General features: G+C 37.8%; 1 protein-coding gene and 1 long non-coding RNA gene across 5 annotated transcripts in view; one reads left to right on the forward strand and one right to left on the reverse strand.

The window, feature by feature from the left end:
• The window catches only part of LOC107080046 (ankyrin repeat domain-containing protein SOWAHC), a 103,531-nt gene that overhangs the window by 43,476 nt on the left and 41,984 nt on the right, over positions 1-18,071 (reverse strand). For all 4 annotated transcript variants that reach the window (XM_069181199.1, XM_015368516.2, XM_069181198.1 and 1 more), the window contains exon 5: positions 744-806. In XM_069181199.1, coding sequence (XP_069037300.1) covers positions 744-806 — 63 coding nt within the window. The remainder of the gene's footprint in view (positions 1-743; positions 807-18,071) is intronic.
• LOC138224355 (uncharacterized) lies at positions 2,110-5,462 on the forward strand. Its single transcript, XR_011182823.1, has 3 exons — positions 2,110-2,169; positions 2,897-3,044; positions 5,250-5,462. It is a non-coding gene; the product is annotated as an uncharacterized lncRNA (long non-coding RNA).

An 18,071-nucleotide genomic window follows, 5' to 3' on the forward strand; every position in this document is an offset into this window, starting at 1 on the left:
AGGCAGTAAAATGATATCAAGATGCACAGGTCAGGGAAACGTTCTGGCTTAACATATACTATCTCTAATTCAACAACTAGGCAAAGAGGCAATTGTATTTTGTTCCGTAATTCATTAAATCAGTTATTTTAAAAAATGATAAAACATTGTTTCTACTCTGAAAATAATGTACTGCATTATCTTACATTTATCTTGATATCTTGAGCTATATTAGTACGAACATATTTGAAAGAAAAGATTTGTTTTAGTGTCATTTGATTCTGACGAAGATGGGATTAATCCCAAATCATACCTAAACACTGTTCCTCAAAGGCATTAGAACATACAATAGGATAAATACTAAGAGCAGCTATTAAAAATAGACAAGTATCCGTTATGGAATTCCCCAATGGAACAAGAGGGTGGGAGGGACATCTGGATAACAGAATAATTTTAAGTGTCATTTTATACATTTAACAATGCACAGTCTGAACAAGTACACCTTCAGCACTGTATTAAAAAATATGTTAAAAAAACCTCAGAAAAGTATAACTGGAGCTTGAAGCCAAATGCATTAAACTGTGCATCACTTTTCAAATAACCTCATCAAAACTCTCTTTCCCATAGAGATGTGAGATTCTCTGCGGGGTGGGGGAACATATTCAGAAGTGCAGCTCTAAGGTAGTAATATTCTAGATCCAATTCCAAATACACCGGACTCCACCGACAGAATGCATAATGTAAAAAATATACACAAACCCTACCGTCACTGAAGATGTCGTGATGCTCCTTAAATCATCATCCAAGCAATCCTGATCAACATCACTCTATGAAAAGAAAGCACACAAATAACATTTTATTTAAACAAATTAAAAGACTTTTTATCATGCAAAATCACAGTGATGTGACTGTGCAGTGATGGGACCTCTGTGTTCTAGAGCAGGAGTTCTAAAAATTCTGTTTCCAACCCACTGTGATCACAGCGATGCACAGCAGTATAACCCCTTCTAGAACCAGAGAGCCAGTGATCCAACAAAACACAGATTGGCTATAAACATACATAATAGAAGAGAGAATGTTTTTAAATACATTGGGCGTAAAAACCAGGAATAATCAAATGACTTAGTATTTTGTTATCACATGGATCAATCAACCAATATATTTTCTCCTGTAAAATATGTAAAATAATGTTGTTATGCATGTGCTCAATGAGCTACTAATGTAAAATGTAGACTGTAGTTTTTATATTGTCCTGCAGTATAGGCTAAGCCAAATAAAAGTACACACTTTTTCTACATAGGAGAACTTTGAGAATTTTCTAAATAGGAAAACTACCTGTCTTTTAACAACTTGCAAAATTCACATTCTGTTGGAAGCAGACCAAAAAAATAAAAGGCTGACATTTCAGTCAGAGACCTTCACAAGACCATTTGGGGAAGTCTTCTAATGTATACGAGCAGAGCAAATGTTTTTCTTCAGCTCTTTTCAAGAACAACAGAAAAGTCATTTGGTGTCTTCTTAAGAATGCTCCTATTTTTCTTAATTTGGATCACTTTTCAGAGGTTATCTGGATATGAAGCATATATCAAGCAGAAAAATAGCACACAGGCACTGATGATTGGAAGAAACGAGGAAAACATTCTGAACCCATTAAAATCCCTATGCTCAACATTAATCCAGCAGTTTGTTAAAACACTCTAAAGAGTTCTTTCATCTTTAAAATGGCATTTCTGTTTATACAGCCCGTCGGCGCTGACCAGCCCGCTACAAAGAAAGTGAGGTCTTATCTCAAGTTGTTAATGAGGAAACATGATTTCATATTTGCACCTCCATTCCAGCTCCCCTGTTTCCTTCTGTCGGACATTCAAGGTTTGTAATTAGTGTTTCTCATAATGTTATGCTTTACCAACTTGTAGGCAGAAACAAGAGAGGAGCAGTACTGCAGTGTCACGATAAATGGAAATTTAATTTCTGTGGGATTTGTTAGGATGGTTCGTAGAAGGCAACCTTTCTTCCTTTTTTTCTTCCTTCTTCTTTTGATTCAAGCAAACTCTTTTTTATTACAGTGGCTTTCAGTAACACTTATTTTAAAGATGGAAAGGCTACCCTCATAGCCAGAGTTCCCCGAGGGCAATGAAGAGTCCATTAGACATCGGATTTCATTCTAAAATACCCATCTTTCCGCAGTAGGTAAGTATTTTAGGATAAATCCCCTGTGATATTATGGATACATGTTCCCTCTTTGAAATGGAAACAAGTGTTGCTCTTTGTAGAAAGGGCAGCGGCACCAGTACTCCTCAGGGTGTAAGAGGAAAGAGGCGTTTTTTAGTGTGGAGAGATTCACTGGAATGCCAGCAGCTACTTCTTTCCATAAGGAGAAAGTCAGGCTCATAAGCCCTCACTCATCGAATGGTATTTATCTGCATTAAATCACACTCTTCTCCTCTTTCTTGATTTATACAATATACATTTTTGATGCACACACATAATCATCAGATTATTTTAAAAACTGGAAATATCATTCTCCCTTCTTTTCTAAAACTAAAAGGCATTAGGTCCACATTCAGAGCAAATCCTGCAATCTCTCTAGGTTTATGTCATGTAAGATGGGCAAATTAATGTTATTAAACTAAAGAGAAGAATTAAGGAGCTTGTGGGTTGGGCGTCCGTAAAAAAAAAGGGGTCTCCCTTGTGATTTTGAAAAATAAGAACAAATGTTCAGAAAGAACAACGCCCTGTAACTCTGCTGCTCTCACCCAGGTGAACAGCCTCTCAGGGTCGTTTCAAATAAAGCAGACAAGGCTGTTTTGACAGCTCTTAATGTTAGCCAGCAAAAAGGCGTTTTCTCTGCGAGGGTCAGGACGACCCTTGTGAACTCGAACTCCACCACTGACGCTTTTTTCTTTGTTCATTTTAGGCTCAGTGTTCAAAGAACTTGCACTCAAATCTGGAGACCAAAACACGCGCACCTTTGGGGAAACTAAGCACCAGACTGTCGCAGAGGTGACAAAGCAAATCAACACAACGATGGGCTTACTTTGCATCAGCAAAACCTCTGACAACAGGTAAAATATTTCAGGAATCGCCCTCTAACAAGTCCTCATTAGAAGCGAATGCCTGCTGTACACAAATCAAGGCAATTGTAATTCCCAGTAATACAGTGATAAGAAGGAAGGAACTCATTTCTTTCAAAGACCTTGAGAGTGACTTGGGCTTTCCAGCCCAGGCTGTGGTGCTATCACGATCTGTTACAAATCTCTTCTTCTCCTTAACTTCTGTTTGTCTTCATGGGCCACAAGGACTATTCACTGACTGTCTGGAAGCACAGACCTTGACAGAGCTTTTGAGATAAGCCACACCATATATCAGATCGGCTAATAACAGGAATACTTCTTTAGCCCAGATCGTCTGATTTTAATTATGTGTGATAACGGAAATGGTGGGTCATGTTCACAAAAGCTTAATCTCCTTCCTTTTTTTCTTTTTCCCCAATGATAAATGATTTTTGTTATTTGGCCTAATAGACTAATGTGTTTGCTGTGACTTCCTGGAAGAACACTTTAATTCGCCAATTAAAAAAAAAAAACTCAACAATACCGCTGAAAATGAACCACATGAGTAGTGTTATTTTTTTGCAGGAGCTGGAAATATTTTATCAGCTGGAATCAACATCAATCTATTCTTCCATAAGATTAATACATAAAGGTTTTATTTTTTTTTAATTGCTCTAAATAATCCTGATTGCTTCATGCTTAGAAAGCAGAATGAACAGCAGCCCGATAAGCCATTGTGTGTGACTCAAAATGGCCAAATGAAATTGCCTACCTGCCTACAAAAATTATTAAGTACAAATATATTGATACCAATAACGATAATTTTTAAGAAACAACAGCATTACACAATTGTTTTATACAATTGTAGATTAATCTTCTGTAATCCTCTATAATTAGTGAAATGAGTCATTTCCAACTAAAACAGTTCAATATAACTTTGTTACTATTGCTTCCCATTAATTAGTTTTTATTAATTGTCATTGAGCTTTTTGTCTTTTTTCAATTGCACCATGCCCAGACCACTGAAATAGACAGAGACATCTCACACTTTCCTTAAAAGATTATAAAATGAACTTATTCAACTCCTATACATATTCCCATCTAAGATAAGCAAGCATTTATCCACAATTGAACTCATCTTTAAATGGAGTAATTCTCCATTGAACCACTAACCCATAAGAAAAACCTACAGTCCAATTCTGAAATTGCTTCAAGACGTTGAATATGATTTTCTAGAAATCGCCATGATTTCTGAGGTGTTGAATGACCCTGCGGAACATGATGCAGACAAGAGATGTTATGTCTGCGCTGTTGACTTGCAGCAGGACTTGTGAAAATTGGGGTTCTTGATCTCCTATTCCATGTACCTGGTCTGATAGCACAGAGTGGGACCCCTCCTCGTCTAGTGAAATGATTCTTATTTTCTGGACCTCCGTGTTGCACAGTGGGTAGAGGGGGTGTAAGCGGGTCAGCAGATACCTTGTGGGACTGTAGGAGAGACCATGGGAATGTTGTTCCTGCTAATTTAGTAGCTTTTCCTTGAATAGAGGCAGACATTGGCATGCACTGGCTGAAGGGGAGTGAGAGGCCTGTCATGTTCTCTCCTAACACATAATGACATGGAGGGGAGTTATGGTTTTCTGCAGAGTACGGGGCTTCCAGTGAATCGAAGGCTAAATGTAAATGCACATTGAGCACAAAGGAACTAATTGATGTAAAATGTAAAAACAGCGCAGTGGTTCTTAAGGGTTTGAGTTGACAACTTAACACCTCATTCTTCAGCCAGCTTCTGCAAGTAACAAGCTAGCATTATTCAGCTTTATACCTCCCTCGCTGTTTCAGTGCATCTGGGATAAAATCAGTTTTAGTTACACATTTTCCAAACCGTAATCTCAATACCAAGAGCTGACATTATTTTTTATTGCAGTTTTCTAAGTCAGAACTGGGGAAAGCCCCCCATTAATGAAAAGTAATAATGCCCAAAGAGTAGGCAAGGATGTTAACGAAAAAAATGAAATATGGTATACTTCAAAATGAGTGAATTCTCTTGTCTTGAAGGGCTATTCTGTAATGTTGTCTTTAGAAAACCATATCAACAGATTTTAACAAATTAAAATGAAGTGAACAGAAATTATTAATAGTCAACATGGGGAAAAAAGGACTTACTCCTTATGGAAGAAAAAAAATCTGAATTCTTTTTTTTTTTTACTTTTTCAGCCCAGTTCCCTCTGCTTGGAGAGATGGACTTGACTGAAAAGCACTGGTGTGGCAGATCAGGTCAAAACACGGAAAGAAAAACGATTTTCTGCTCCTAATTCGGATATAAAAAGTGACTTATTTACAGACCACTGGTGCGATGTAAGGTGTCAGTTTGGGAAATATAACAAACTGTCTGTCACAACAGAATCTCTCAATATAAAAACTTTCAAAGTGCAAACCATAAATAATTCATTCAGGATTAATATTCTGATGTGGAATATAAAACAAATATCTATGTCATTTTACATTTTGGCACTTTTAATTCCCTAAAAACACAGAGGAGTATCAGACAAAATGCCCCAGTGCTGTAAATCTCACTGCAGGAACACAGTTTCTAAGAGGGTCACTGAAAAGTCACAGATTTGAGAACCTATAAAATTGTTTCTTTATGGCTATTCCAATTGTTGTACATTAGAATTATGTGCATTGTATTACCTCTAATGAATGGCATAAATTCTCAGTTTACGACTAAACATTTATGAGGGAGGGTAATTGTAAAACATATGCTTTTTGCTTTACCAATGTTAACCATTTTTGTGCCTTGAGTACAGATTGGACAGACTTTTTTCATTAAGAGATTTTGTATGAAAAAAGGGTGACTTTTGCACTAAGAGACCTCGGTTTTTAACAAAAGAGAAGAAAAAAATCTGTCTAAAAAAGCATTTTACCATTAGAACTTTCACCCCAAACACAGGTACAAGTTGTCACTGAACAAAATGGACATTTTCATTTTATTTTGTAATAATAAGAATGTTGCACCTTTAGTCTTTAACCTATGCAGGCTTCTCTAGACCTCTTAGTTCTGTTAATTTATTTGGCTGATGATTTTGTCTAAAACAACTTACCTTTGTACCCATTTATACAGCTGCATATTGTACAGGAGTGATCTGTGTCATCTTGCTCAAGAGTCCAACAGCTGTGTCCCTCCTGGGAACTGAACTCATAACCTCCCAATTAGAGTCCAGAGAATATTTTATCCAGAGAACAATTTCATTTTTTAAACGCTTATCATCTGATGGGAGCTATAATATTCATTAAGTGCATTCTTCATACATTAATGTCCATAAAGACCTAATATTAGACAACATGGGACATCTTTGCATAAAGCTTTTTCTTAAATATTATTACTAGTAGGAATTCTTCTTATAAAGTTGCTCAAACATAACATAAAATGAACATGATATTTATGCAACAGGTGCAGTCCAGCTCTGCCCCCTGCCAGTATGTGGTAACAGTTCTTCATGGTCTCAGAGCGACACTCCCCAGCAGCAAACTCTTCTGTGCCAAAAGACTGGGTGATCTGTCACAGGAGAAATCGAGGCTTCAGGGGTGTCATCACTTCTGAAATTTGCTCAGTGCCAGTAAGCCTTGCTTCATATGTCTGTTAAGCACTGTTCCAGAGATGTATCTGGGCTTGGTTACAATGAAAAAGATGTAAAAGGACCATATTTTGCACTGAAGCATAAAGCTCAGAAAGCCATTTTCACAGTTTTTTAAATATTTAATCTGGATAATGTTACTTTTCTGCTGGTGTGCGGCCTGCATCTCTTTACTTCCTTGGCACAGATCCACGAGCTTGCCATGCACAATCCATTCACAGCCACCACTGTTAAAATCTATCCCACAACTCATTTCCACACAGAAAGAGATAGTCGTTTCCGATGTGTAAATCATACGACATTATCTGAACACGGGGCACGGACACTCTTAGCAAACACTAGCTACCACCCGCAGACACAGATACATCTGCTCAGAGTATTTACTTAGACCTTAATAGAAAATCCAGAGCCATGTAAATTCTATAAGAGCTGTATAAGTTCATCTTGGATAACTGCATCAGTGGCATACTTACGCACTCATCTGGTCATGCGACACTCACACCCCTGTGCGATTGACACATCACTGCTTAAAAACCTCTCCTGCTGTTGGAGGAATGCAAATGGGAGCACAGTTGTCAGGGCTCTGACTAGAAGGTTGTGGGTTCAAATCAAAGGTGAGACACTGCTGCACTCTGGAGCAAGGTACTTCACCTCAACTGCCACATTTCCAGCTGTATAACTGGGTGCAAATGGAAGTCTCTCTGGATAAAGCTAAAGCACCCAAGCACAAGCCAAGCAAATCTGTAGTATTGAAAAAAAACAACACACACAGCAGGTGTGTGTAGGAAAGAAAAACTCCAGTGGAAAGAAAGAATGCTTTGCTTGGTGCAGCCTGCTTCCTTTCTTCCAAGATAACCTGTGATTTACAAGTCTCCATTTGGTGTTTAATAGCTGTATAATGCTAGTGCTGTTTGGTTTTTCACTAGCTTGAAATACGGTTGTTGATAGAGAAGTCCCCATAATTATGTCAGGTCTTTATGTGTACCGCTTATTGCATGTGAGGTAACAGGAGGTAATAAACAATAATGCACCTTAAAGAGATCCCCTGGTCACTTTATGGCTTATCTATCAGCAGTTGTTAGGCATACAGCCATGATGAAATGGGTGCAGGCATTTGCAAACATTGTGCTCTTCTAACGTGTTAAAAATAACTGTATTTTATCCATTATTCTGTGCTGCAGAGAGGTATAGTAATTTCTGTGCATCATGGGTTGGAGAACTCAGTTTGATAGTATTTCTTCCTGTATATAGAGCATCTTACTTACTAAAGGCTTCTAGAAAGAATACCCTGATAGTTAAAATCTTCTTTTTTTTTTTCCGTGCCTTCTTATGGGATAAGCTGAGCAGTGCAGGGAATTTCTAGAGCTAACATCTTCACAAAGTTTTTTTTTTCTCCACAGAAATGAACATGATAAATTTTCACTATATCTCTAAATGACTAAATCATAATAACTCCTACAACTATGAATACAGCTTTAACAAAGGCCTGCTCCCCTGATATAAGCGATTTCCCCTAAAATAATTGGAAGCCTGTTAAAAGACGACCGCAAATGAAGCATTCTACAGTGGAAACTGTGTGAGTCCCTTTTGACAAATATAGCAATTAAATGGTGTTATTATATCTATATTTTTCGTCCCACACTCCATCTATAATGGGCTTGGTACATTTCAGATTCACTAGTCTAAAAGAATGAATGAGAAAAAAGGGATTAAAATATCTTGCTAGTACATTGCGCTTACTTTTTAAAACGTGTTATCTATCCATATTCAGTTATGTTAATATAATGATGAACAATATTACATAAAGGGCATAAAAATTGACATTATGAGTGTCGGCCAGTTCAATGCAACGATTATGGCAGGAGTCTGTATTCAGCTATATTCCAGTGCTCTCATCAGTCTTTTGTATGCTGTTCTTTGGCAAGAGAGAAGTGCGAGGTGATAAGGCGTAGAAGACATAATCAGAGACCTTCATTTCCCATTGACAGCACCATGCAGTCAATTCACAAACATTTTCATATCAATATTGAGCAATTTCCCTACATTCTAATCCATCAAAGTGGGCTATTAATCCTCCCTGCACTGTTCTCTTTTCAAATGCTAACAATTTTCTTCTCACAAGCTGAAACATTTGTCCTACAGCCCCTTGCACAAAGACACCGCACTGTCAGCAATGATTGATCAGAGGTATAATGTAAATGAGGAAAGCAATGTACATCATATCAATGATGCTGTACATCTGCACCTGAAAAGATACTTATTTTCCAGATGATTAGAATGCATAAGATAATGAAACCTTCACCGCAACAGCTTTTGCAGTCCTGGCCTTTGCAAAAAAATAAGAGTATTTATCTTTTGTAGGAAAAAAAAAGTGTTTCTCCTAGTCAGCTGTAAGAAATGAATGAGGAGAAGGCTGACAGGGTTGCATCTGAAAACATTCGTAGTCCTGCTTATTGAAGCTTCTCAAGGCTGAGCTCTGAAATATTTTTAGAAATACAAAATCAAATGGAGAAAAAAAAACTTCATACATATTTCCACAATAATTCTAAAACATTAAATATATTAAGTATTTACCAAAAATGAAAACTAAATGCTTTAAAGAAAGTGAAGAAACCTGCAGGAGCTGAGAGCTGAGAGACGGTTTGGGACAACAGTAGTAAAATATGAAAGAAAATATAGGAGGCCCATTAGTAACACATTTATCATCTCCTGTAGATTATTTAAAACAATGACAGGGTCAAGTCACTTTAAATACCTCAGGGAAATCAACATTTGTCATTGCAAAACAAACCTGCCTCTTAAGTCACAGTATTTATTCATTCCTCTGAGGAACTGAAACTGCTTTTGCATTCTGTAGTTTAATTTCATTTTTGCAAAACCACTGGAAACAAGTGCACTGCACATTTTATTTTTAGATAATTTTGCCCTAACTCCATCCAGTATTTTAATGAAGCCAACTCTGCTGTTATGTATTACATATATACTATATATTGAACTGTATGATTGATTAAATTGAATGAAATGATCAATTCTTTGTCAGAACAATACGATATAATGTTTTTGACAAGACATTTATCACAACTCATTTCCTTTACTGAACTGAACTGAGATACACACGCTCGAGCTCATTCCGAATTCCAAAATAATTCCAGCGCTTTGGAGATGAATGGTTCAGTAAGAAACATAGTGAACTTATGGGATATGTCTATCAGCAAAAACGTCAGCTGAGACACTTGGAGCATCCTCAGCCCGGTCTTTAAACATACCAGTAGGTTGGATTTTATTCTCAGGAATGTTTTTTTCTGCAAAACTTCTTTTTCTCTAAAAAGAAATACTCAACTTTAAGGTATAGATCAAAGAACTATTAAAGAAAATGAGTTTTCATAAAACATATTAGCGAAAACAAGTGTCCAGGAAAAATGACAAAAAATTCCCAAGTACTACTGAGGACCAAGCCAAGTGGAATGTTAGTAAAGCTCTTAGGGAAGAAGACTGGAATTCTCCTGATAAAGTAGCTGTTTAAGAACGAGCAGCTATTTAACTAAAGCTCAGATATGAGACCGTGCGGTATGTAAATAAGAGTTAAATAATGAATGCATTCCCTTTAGTTTTATTTACTTTAAAAAACACACATATTGAGACAGACAGGAATTAGGGCACATTTTAAAAGAAATGCTATTCAGAAGGAAGCTGATGCTGGAATATCAGTTATTATTTTTGATGTTGCAATTTCTGACACTTTGATGCAATCAGCGAATAGCCCCAGCTTTCCACTCTCTCCTGGGAGCTGACTGTCATGACTGAAAAGCCAGTGGGTAGATAATTATCTGAGATCAAACCTTCCTAGTTAGTAGGCAGGAGCAGGAGGCAAATGCCAAAAACCAGCCAATGTTTCGCAAACGCATGTTCAAGGATATTCTAATTGCTATAAGTGGTTCCTTCAGGACTGGCACTTCAAAAGCAGCCCGGCGCATGATGTCATCACTCTCGCTCTCCAGCACATTCACAATAGGTAAATTAGGGAAGGGGGTAAAGACAACATGCGGGAGGAGAGTTTTCTACTTCTTTCTTGGCTCCTGGCCTATAAACCAGCCCCTGTTCTAGAAAGCAGCCATAGTACGAACATCTCTCTCTTGAAACATCTGTGTGTGACGCTGCATGGCAAATAGTCTACTCCAAGATGCTGGCACAGACATTATTTCCAGTGCACACATACTGTCCAGTCATTAAGTATTGGACTGGCTGCTCCTTCCATCCTCTGAATCGCTACATCAGAGTCAACATCTGAAGGGTGGACCTTTTATCATTTTAAAATTCTAAGATTTTTACAGTGTTCATTCCATGCTGGCATTTCTATCTCGCCGACACCAAAAATAATAACAGAAAAGCTGACATTAAGAAAATGCTAGAACCAGGGTTCATTTCTGTTAATTATGTGCACATTATTCATCCTGTAAAACGTGGTCAGAAATAGGCAAAGTTTTTATTAATATTTTGCATTTGTATTACAATTACCACCTCTCATGTGACAGTTATGCTGTTAAATGCTTAAATACTTCCCGTAGGAAGCAGAATTTTTAAATGAATGCACGAAGAAGAAACATTTCTCAAGACAGCCCAAAAGCCGAACTTTTTTTTCCCCTTTTTGTGCGTGTGACTTTTCTGGGGTCACTGAACAATCTCATTAAACTCGTCTTCTAAAGAGAGTGGGTCCTATTCACACAGTTTAGGAATTTTCAGACATTCACCATGCACCCCTCTGCTCCCCTCCACTAGCAAGAGAACAGCAATAAAATAATAAAATTAAGTTTTGTGTGGAAAGAAAAAAAAATGGGGTCCGTCTGCCCTGGGTATAAAGCCCAGCGTTTAGCATAACAAAGCTTTTCATAGCTTACTAATGGCTCCCCATCTCTGACACCATGGAGTACTATCTGTGCTATGCCCCTTCACACACTGCTTTCAAACACAACTGTTTCACTTAATTCTTTCACCTCCTTCAGTTCAAATGCAATAAAACCTTTCACAGACTGACAACCAGAAAGGCAGGAAAGCTTCCAACTGCTGTATAATTCAGGGAGCACCCTTTCTTATTTTAATTGCCTTCCTAATTGGTAATGTTTATGGGCGCTTCGTCTGCCTGCGATGAAACCAGCAACCAGGTCCTGTGCAATTATGGGGAGAGACAATGCGGGAAAACCGGGGGGGGAGAGGAATAAGAAAGACAAATTGCTGTCGGTAGAGGATTCAGAAGACGGAGGAAAAAAAAAAGATGTCGAGGAGGAGGGTTTGGGTCGGAGGGGGAGATAAAACAATCCAGCAAGTTCAAGAAGCTACACAAACTACTTTTAACCAGAAAACAGCAAAAAAGAAGACGGAACCCCCTCTGCTCCCCCCCAACCCTTCCCTCTGAAGAATAATGTAAAGCATCACCAGGAAAGAAGTGATGTCAAGTTGCACTTATCCAGCAGTAGGGGCCTCATCTTCTTTGCTCCCTTTTGATGTTAGCCTAACATGAAGGACAGAAGGCTATCTGGCGACTGTCAGGTTTATAACTGCTCCCTCTCGCAGTGGCTGGAGATAAGGCAGTAAAGCGCAGCACTTGATGGACTTGATTAATTCCCTGGAACGAAGGTTTGTCTTCCTCAGCTCACTGAATGACTTCATTCTAGTAGATGAGGTCACCAGAGTCAAGGCAATAAAGTAGCTGATATTCACATTAAAGCCAGCTTTCAAAGCTGTCAGCCCTGAGAAGAAAAAAAAAAATCTGAGTGTTTCTTCTTTAGTTCGTCTTTAAATGAAAGACAAGGAGATCCACTGCCCCTCTCTTTCACACTGTTGGTAGAGTGATGGTAATTGGCTGAGGAATAAATTAAAGCAAAGCCACATTGACCAATCACAGTTTACAAGCCAGATATCCCTGATCATTTAAAAACTGCGTTAAATTTACGTTCTTCCCCCAGCAGGTTGAAATTAAATTAGTATGACAGGCAAAGTACAGCCCATGATGATGATTATTGTTGTTTTTATTATCATTCTCATTGTCTTGAACGACATATTGACATATTGGACAATAAATAGGGGTAATAGGGAATAATAAAGAATATTGGGGAGACAAAATCTCCCTGAACAACAAAATAATAATAAATGAAGTGGTGCCATCTCACTCAGCCGTTCTGCAGAAAATAAAATATATAAATCAGAATGCATATATATAAGTAACTTTCAATTCTGTATTTATGGCATTATAAAAAGGGGGTGCAATTTCTTGAAATGTGCAATAAATTTAGTTTTGCTGAATTGCACTTGCCATCTTATCATGACAGTTGCTTTCTCTATACAGTCCACTGAAGTCTAGTCACTTCATATAATCTGAATTCACAAATCAACTGTCGTCTCCACTTCAGCGATTCATCGCTGATGGGCCTTTCACAAGGTAAAAAATCTCCCCTGAGTTGACAAGAGTAATAAATGGAGAGGTGAGGGCTGCCTATCCATCCTCCTGCTGTACAGCGCAGCCTGCGGTGACACATGGCAGCATAAACTCATAAACCAGCCCCATTTTTTGACCTCTGCGAGAGAGTGGAAACAGAGGGGGCGTTTATGATGATCACTATATTTAACAGCCAATAATGACTGAAATAACCATTTAAACCTTTTAGAATCCAGCAGCCCGGTGGACAGCTGTGCAGGAATGATATATTCTGTCTCCACGATGACAAGGTCATCATTTCAAAGGGAGGAAATGAAATGCAAAAAAAAAAACCCTCAAATGCCTTTCACTCATATTCCTCCAGCTGTGTTCTGCTGTGGGGGAGAAACAGCTTCTATCAAGCGGTGAGCAGAGAGGGCAATTTCTGGATCACTAAACTGGGGTGCACTGGTGAGGACAGAGGGCAACGTCTTTATCAGTAAACTGGGGTGCACTGCAAAGCAGAGAGGGAGATTTCCTCATAACTAAACTGTGGTACACTGGTGAGCAGAGAGGGTAATTTCTTTATCTCTAAACTGGGGTGCATTGGTGAGGAGTGAGGGCCAATTCTCATCACTAAACTGGGGTGCACTGGTGAGCAGAGAGAGAGATTTCCTCATTACTAAATACTGGTAATTACTTATACTGGTGGGGCTTTGGTATTGTTCTTTAGGGCAGGCACACTCTAGATCACTTCCTTTAACCTTTTCCTTTACAAAATGTTCAGAGAGACATTTTTAAAGTAACTTCTTTGCTTGCTGGAGTGAACCCTGAAGAGATAACACGTCAGAATTTGTTGCATTCGACATACTGTTTACATCTGCAATTGCTTCATTATCAAGACTTGGGAATCCCTTGAAATGAAGCAATAAAGACGGTGACACAGTTGGGTGAGGATCAGGGGATTACAATGAGATTTACAGGAGATAGTTACAAAACTATAATAATAATAATTTATAGAAAGCAAGGTAACAATTAGTTGAATCCTTTAAATTACAAACCTCGTAATCTGGAATTCTTTAGAAACTGAACCTGAATTATGGCACAACAGTGTCCCTGGACTAAGATCATAACATCAATTAATTAAACATTGGCAAAGCACGGTCCTGATTTTCAATAAAGTCTCAAAACCTAATAGAGAGAAATCATGAAAAGAGTGCTATGTCACAAGCTGGCACCTGTTCAAGCAACATATGCTCACATAATCTTTTAAAAAGCACGATCCAAGTCTAAATTTAATTATGTAATAGCACAAATGGAATTACACTGCAGATACAGGAGGGCATAGATACAATGCATTCATCCAATAGGCTCAGATCATTTTCATTTGTATATTACACTTATTGCAGAACAATTTCAGTACCTGAGAAATGTGTCTGATCCCAGCTGCCTTTCCACTCCCTGTCTATTAAAATTAAAACAGAAAACACTACAAGGCTGTTTCCTAATCCAAGTGACATGCAGTGCTTTATGGAATTGGAAAGAAAATCATATTACAGTCTTCTAATGGTAAGTAAAGAAAAGTGGATATAAACAATAACATAGGTGCACACTGAAGATGTTATGCCAGAATAAAAGCATTCCAGTTGATGGAATGTGAAGGTACTCTAATGTTTTGGCAGATGTTAAATAGCTACATAATCCAGCATGAAAGAATAAAATTAATGAATTAATTAAAATCATGGACCACCTTTCAGTCAGCACACTCTGAGCATTAAACAATTTAAAAAAACAAATGTTAAATTGCAACGATGTTACAGAAACAAATTCTTATTATGTTACAGTGGCCAAGCCAGAATATTATATAAAGGGGTTTATATGTACTACAACCTTATTTAAATGCAAGAGCTCTTAGCATAGAAGAATGCGATTCTGTGCTGAGCAGGCCTACAGAAACAGAACCTGTTTTGTGTGATACAAGCTATTTATAGGGAACAGACTTTATTTTAGATGTGAAGGAAACAAGAATCTTTTACAGATATGGTAGAGCTGCATTTTCTATGAAAAAAACACATCCTCAGATATCGAGGTGATACATTGAAAGAAATCACAAAGCATACTGGGTCACCTTTAAAAATATTCTATAAAAACATATTTAAGCACCTTATGGGCTCCAGTGTCTTACAGAGCCACTTTAAACTGTGAATGCTATACTTGGCACAAAATGATAATGTTCCTAGAGCACAATAGCCTAATCTGCATAGCACAGGTAGCAGTTTGATTGTCTGCGATCTGCACCCAACAGCTTGCTAGGTTTGTTATGGCATTAGAAAAATGCATCCCTTTGTGCCTCGTGAATTAATTTAGGAGGATTTACAGAGGGATTGTTTATCTGGAAGTTTTCCTGTCTGTGATAAAGAACCTAAACAAATCTGGCTGTGTAAATACTGAAGTTTTCACTAACTCACAGTTAATCTGGAGTGTGTTTAAGATTCAGGCCCTAGATTTAAACATTCACCCCTCTACACACACGTACAAAAGCCATACTGCAAAGAGCCTATTGGAAGAAGCTGACACTGTCACAAAAGATGGCTTATTTTTACTGATTATATGTAAAGAAACAAACAGAACTGATTACATTTTCTATTATGTTTTTAATAAATGTTAAATAAATGTGACAAAACATTACAGACTGGAGATAAAATATTCAGGTCACCCACTCTACACTCCTTCACTTTTGTTATCCAAACAGAGCACAATTTTACTTCCTAAGCTTACATATTAATTTCAGTGCCACTACTTAAAGACCAATCTTAACTGCTCACATTTCAGGAAAAATACCCTTAAAAATAACAAAACGGGGAATGGAGCAAAATCTTTATACTCACTTTCCTGCAGAGAAAGGCAAGTTGTAGATTTTCCTAGAACTTTCTGCTACCAGACTCTTCACACAATCATCAGTAATGAAAATAAATATTGTTCAAATCATAACTACTAAGCCCTAGTGCAAACAATGGATATTTATAATATCCACTCAGTGTGTATTATCTCTTTCTGTGTCAAGCAACTCTGCTGGTATGTAGAAATAGTTTTTAGTGGTTTGCACAAAGGATTAAGGCTTCCCAGAGATGACACAGAAAACTTTGTTTTATTACGTGGCAGAGAAAAATGGAAACGACAGGCTGAATCTAATTGTTTACCAGCTGACACTTCTCTGCTGTGGCTGCTGATAACTTCCCTAACACCAACTTCATGTTTCAATAACACAGCAAATGACATGCCTTTGATCATCGCTTGAAGTTGATAAGTCTTCTTATCTGTTATAATGTTTTCAGTTTTTTTTAATTAAGGTTATTAGCAGCATTAATAAAAAAGTAATGCCAAGATTAAAAAAATGGTGTTAGCATTAGAATGCGTAAATTTTATAATCTATGCGTCTGTGTAGCCAATTTCCATTTCTAAGGGATTTACATACCGAGCACCTCCAGCACTAAATCATTTAATATCACAGCAGATCCTAAAGGAGACGCAGCAAAACTAAGAAAATCATCGGGGCCATACTTAACTTTAATTACTCTTCTAAAATCAAGAATTAGCCCTCCAGTCAAATCTCAATAATTCGATAAAAAAATTAAATGTTCCCCAACACAGAGTCTAGATGGAGAAAATAACAGAAAACAAAGCCTGAACAAGGAAAAAACCTGGGGAAAGAAAGAGGTTCTGCAAATCTATATGCTAATAAATGGACTAGTCTGCCACGGTTCCAACCTCAGGTGTTTGTCATCTGACCCTAAAAGTATGACTAAGAAGAAAACATGCATACATATAACATTTAACATATACGTATATGTACCTACATATTGCTTCACTGTAATCACACTTTCTATTAAATTTTCCACTGGGACCTAAGAAAATCCTAATATTTAAAGATGCAAACCTGCGAGAAGAGCATTCCCACAGCTAAGCTCTCCAATTTAAATCACTTCACAGTCATGGTGCAGCAGACACCTCAGGGCTGAAATACAATAGCTCATTTACCGCAGGATTACTGCTGAAGTTTTGGGGATGTGGGAGGAGTCTAACAGCTGAATCCACAAACTAATAATGCAGTAAAATGAAATCACAAATATTTAAACTAACTGCCTACTACTAGTACAGTTTAAATCTGAAATAATCATCAACACTTTGGTTAGTCAGATATGCATGATACCCTGAAGTAACGAGCTTGTATTTAATTCTTTTTCTTTTATCTATATGACACTTTAAATGCAGTTTGCAGTAAAAAGAATGTTTAAATTTAGATACCAAGAATCTTTCGACTCTTAAAGGAAATTTGTTCATACAGAATTAATCTTGTAGCCCTTTTGCTGTTCCACAAGTGAAATCTACGATTAGCAAAAAAAAATAGTGAAGCTATGGACTCTTTCACGAGTGGTATGTGATCTGCCCCTGTGCTGCCCCTCCCAGCCACAGTGTGGCAGTGTGGAGTACAGTGCATCCTCACCAGAAGCAATGGACTGGGGGAGGTAGGGAGGATTCAGATGAATTCCTGGCCCATTGTGAAAAACTGTGCTTCTGCATTAACTCTCTGCAGGTGAACTGACTCTTCAATTCCCCGACTGAAGTGTCCAAACAGCCAGAGAATTGTCTTTCGCTGCACTCGGGTGAAAATGGTTTTTGCGCATGTGCAATGATGTTGGCCAGTGAAGTTCTCGTCTTGCTGGTGGAGAAGGAACACCTGCTTTAGTTAAGTAGTCAATGGTTTACCATACGTAGCTGTTAAGATAAAACAGTACACATACATGAGTACGTGTTTGCCCATTCCCATATCTGATGTATTTTTCTCCCAGTTAGAATGAATTACTATTCCATTCTTAAGCAGCTTTAGCAATGGCAAAATTTCCAAAGAGCTGGATTATACACAGTGACAGAGGTCTGAGTCTTCTCCGCAGCCAGTGTGTATCTGTAATTCTCTCCACTAGATAAAACTGT

Source organism: Lepisosteus oculatus, chromosome 20 (genome assembly GCF_040954835.1).
Source record: "Lepisosteus oculatus isolate fLepOcu1 chromosome 20, fLepOcu1.hap2, whole genome shotgun sequence".
Lineage (NCBI taxonomy): Eukaryota > Metazoa > Chordata > Actinopteri > Semionotiformes > Lepisosteidae > Lepisosteus > Lepisosteus oculatus.